The 4,367-nt window shown below is 43.2% G+C and overlaps 1 protein-coding gene across 1 annotated transcript; it reads left to right on the top strand.

Moving 5' to 3' along the window:
• The first annotated feature begins 2,069 nt into the window (after positions 1–2,069).
• On the top strand, positions 2,070–3,239 carry LOC132998585 (26S proteasome regulatory subunit 10B-like). The gene has a single exon (XM_061068306.1). The coding sequence runs from the start codon at positions 2,070–2,072 to the stop codon at positions 3,237–3,239; it is 1,170 nt and encodes a 389-aa protein (XP_060924289.1).
• Positions 3,240–4,367: the final 1,128 nt, after the last annotated feature.

Consider the following 4,367-nt stretch of genomic DNA (forward strand, 5'->3'; position numbering starts at 1 on the left):
CCACTTAACAGCCTTTTGATTCAATTTGATATTCTAACATTTAACAATACAGGACAAAATTGATTAATGTATCTGGGTCTAGGCACAGCATTAAAGTCATGAAGTTATTTTGAGATGTTATGGCCTATTTCAATGGCATGACTGGTTACGATACAGCTGTGTTCTGGTTTGGTGAAACTCGGTCGTTGTGAAACCTAGGTGCTGCGTTCCAGGTGTCGCTGTTGAGCCATTTTGCCACGCCAATTTCCAAATACTCCAGAATACGTAAATTTACACCACTTTCTTATTTACTGCAAACTTTAGAAACTTTTTCAGCATGTTTAAGCTGTAAAACAGCCACTTCATTTAACAGGAAAAAAATAATAATAAGAAGAATCCTCACAATTTCAATAGGACCTCTCACCGTTTGGTAGCCTGACGTCATACTCATAATTCTGGTCAGAATATGAGTCTGATACTGCTCCATTGGGCTGTGATTATGGGGCGTGTTTCGACTGAACCAGGAACAAAAATGCCTCTTCGCTCAATCTGATAGACCAACAACCAAACAGAGCAACGTAGTATGTGACGTATGTTAAGCGACATTGTGAGTTATTTACTAAGTCAGACAGTCAAGACTTTCTCTTACCATTTGTAAGTACGGGTGTCACGATACCAAAAATTCAGTAGTCAATTTCGATACCACGGTAAAAAAAAACAACACTTGGTTTCCTCATTGAGATCTTTATTACAAGATGAACAACTCTTGTGGCAGTTAAACGGGATCCGTTCAATGGTTACACTTGTAAATATGCGCTGCTGTACTCCTAAGCCCCGCTGAGAGAGCAGCTAGCCGCTGAGAGCTAGCTCGATTTGACAGTTCTCGACCTCTCAGTCCGGTTGTTGTCACGCCCTCACTCCCGGAACCCCTCACCCAGACCCGAGTCTGTCCGGAATCCCTTCCCCATGAACTGACGGTCTGTGTGCAGACATGAAGCCGAGCTGCGGAGGCTAGCTCCGGGCTGCTTCCTCCAGCTGCTAACATCTTCGCTGTGCTGCGTTCAGGGCGACCTCGTTCAGGGAAACCTCCTGCCACATATTGAACATGCAATAGTTTTATTGATGAAAAAATAATGTCCACCTCGCTGTGCACGCGAGGTGGACATTAGCTTCTGTTAATGCATAGTTTCTCCCCAACGGAGAAAATTACCTCAAATGTTGTGGGCGGGGCTAAGTTCGTCTGGCAACCAGACTAACCGTTCGGTGCTCAGGCCCTAATAATAATCCTTACAATTTCAAGAGGCTCACTGTCTGTCATTGCCTGTCAGTGCTCGGGCCCTGATAAAACGCCTCCATACTGCTCGTGTGGTGTTATTCAAATGTCCTGAAGCCCTGACAAATTCGATTCGAAATAGCGTAATTTACACCGTCAGCTAGCTTAGCCGCTTCTGCCGGACTGTTAGGTTTAAAACACGTTGGAAAAATTACATTGTTTCAAGTCGAATATGAATGTCGGGGCTTGCGGACACTTTGATGACATCACACAGGCAGTTAGAGGCATGTTGTGTTTTATTATGTCTGATTATAGTTCACTAATTTCTTTAATTGTATTGGATGCGGCTGCTACACTGTTTACCCCTGAAACTCCCAAAGTTTTTTATGGACTCAAACACTTCACCCACCCCTCCATCGGAATAGGGGCGAGTAGATAATGAGGGAATCTTCATTTCTGGATGAACTATCCCTTTAAGCTGATAAGATAACGCTCTTGTTAGTCACGTTTGTGACTTACTATTTTACTCCACCCAGGCTTTATATAAAAGGACACCTCAAAGGATTCATTAATCAAAGAATTAATTGTTGTCAGTTTGCTTTTATGTCACAATGTCAGTGGTCATAGATTACTTTGATGTCTTAGACTGTTGCAAAGCTGAAAGATGTATACGATCTGGAGAGAAACAAAAGTGTTTTTGACCTGAGCAGATCTATTAGTCTGTAAAAACTGACCTACTGGCAAAAGAAGGCAAGCCTCGTTTTACAACTTAAATTCAATTTACACAAAATTGTCATCGTGGATCAGTTGGGGCATCATGGCGGACCGTAGAGAGAAAGGACTGCAGGATTTCAGGAAAAGATTACTCGAACACAAAGAAGTTGACGCGCGGTTAAAAGAATTGAGAGAGCAACTGAGAAAACAAACCAAACAATTTGAGAAGTCAGAGGACAACTTGAACGCTCTGCAGAGTGTGGGACAGATTATTGGAGAAGTGCTGAAACAGCTGACCAAAGAGAAATTCATTGTCAAGGCTTCCAATGGCCCCCGATATGTGGTTGGATGCCGCAGACAGGTGGATAAGTCGCAGCTGAAGCAAGGCACCAGAGTGACTTTGGACATGACCACGCTCACTATAATGAGGTACCTTCGCAGAGAGGTGGACCCTCTGGTGTACAACATGTCTCATGAGGACCCTGGCAGCGTCTCCTACTCTGAAATTGGAGGCTTGTCTGAACAGATCCGTCAGCTGAGAGAGGTTATTGAGCTGCCTCTGACCAACCCTGAGCTCTTCCAGAGAGTGGGAATCATCCCCCCTAAAGGCGTCCTGCTCTATGGGCCTCCAGGTACTGGAAAGACTCTTCTGGCCAGAGCAGTAGCCAGTCAGCTGGACTGTAACTTCCTTAAGGTGGTTTCCAGCTCAATTGTGGACAAGTACATTGGTGAGAGTGCCAGGTTGATAAGAGAGATGTTCAACTATGCCAGGGACCACCAGCCATGCATCATCTTTATGGATGAAATTGATGCCATCGGTGGGCGTCGTTTCTCTGAGGGAACCTCTGCTGACAGAGAGATTCAAAGGACACTGATGGAGCTGCTTAACCAGATGGACGGCTTTGACACGCTGCACAGAGTCAAGATGATCATGGCCACCAACAGACCTGACATCCTGGATCCCGCCCTGCTACGACCTGGCAGACTGGACCGTAAAATCCACATTGAACTACCCAATGAACAGGCTCGTATGGACATCCTAAAGATCCACGCAAGTCCCATCACCATCCACGGAGAAATAGATTATGAAGCCATAGTGAAGCTGTCGGACGGCTTCAATGGAGCTGATCTGAGAAACGTGTGCACAGAAGCAGGTCTGTTTGCCATCCGCGCTGACCGGGAGTACGTCACTCAGGAAGACTTCATGACAGCTGTGCGGAAAGTGTCTGATTCAAAGAGGCTTGAGGCCAAACTGGTCTACAAGCCTTTATAAACCCCAAGTGTGTCAGTCATTTTCTCAACCTGACCTTTTTCAGTACATTGTCACGGATTTGCTGTGCTCTATGCTACAAGGCCAGAGACGACAGGTTTTTGTTTGTTGGATGCAACATATGCCAACCAATTAGTTTCACTCATTATCTTCTGTTCTATTTCCACTTATATAAAATGTGTGGTGTTACACTTAGGGCTGCCGCGATGAGTCAACGTCATCGATGATGTCGACGCTGAAAATGCGTTGCCATCAAAATTTTAAACCGATGCATCTTTTTTTTCATTTTATGAATTTACCGTTTCCATTTCTAAAACGTTTAATTTCAATTCATTATAACAAATGTTATTCTTCATTATCACTATGTAACGCCGGGTTTAAACCGGACGCCGAGGCTGTTCACACGGGACGCGCATTTCTCAGCCCGCGATTCTGCTTTCTCCGCTTGTTGTTGTATGTAACCTGTTCAATCTACTGGTTTGGGAGTAAATGATGATGGTCTTCATAGCTGACGTGTACACTGTTTGTATTTAACACTTTATTTTGCAAATGAAACACACATTCACGTAATTTATCAAGTTTTCCAGACAGTGTAAATCTACGACTAAGCCAAAGCCTCAATAGTTGAATTTCAATATTGACAGTGCCACACAAACTCAAAGCTCCACACAAACAATTTGTAAATATATGAAAATAAAATGCAGAATAGTCTTTTAAAAAATTCATAGCATTATAAAAAGGGAAGAACAAAGGGCATGTGGTGACAAAATACCAACAGAATTCAAACAAATGTAACAGGAACAATCTTTTCATTCACCTTTATCATCAAACAGCAAAACAGGACTCTCGAGACGTTCTGGCCTTAATGTTCTAAAGAAAAAATCCTGCCAGATTTTGGCACCTGCGCTTCAAGAAGTTCATTTTAGACCAGAATACTTTTAATATTATTCCTTCCAAAATGTGACTGTGACTGCATATGTATCAACAATACATTCCCTGTATCTTTAAAAACAAATGTATTGAGGTGGTCACTTTTGCCCATTTTACGTTTTCAAATAAAATAAATATTTCCACATGTTGCGTAAATTGTTCCATCCGTGCTCTGGTTCTGGCGTCTGTGGCATCGTGTGA

Source organism: Limanda limanda, chromosome 3 (genome assembly GCF_963576545.1).
Source record: "Limanda limanda chromosome 3, fLimLim1.1, whole genome shotgun sequence".
Lineage (NCBI taxonomy): Eukaryota > Metazoa > Chordata > Actinopteri > Pleuronectiformes > Pleuronectidae > Limanda > Limanda limanda.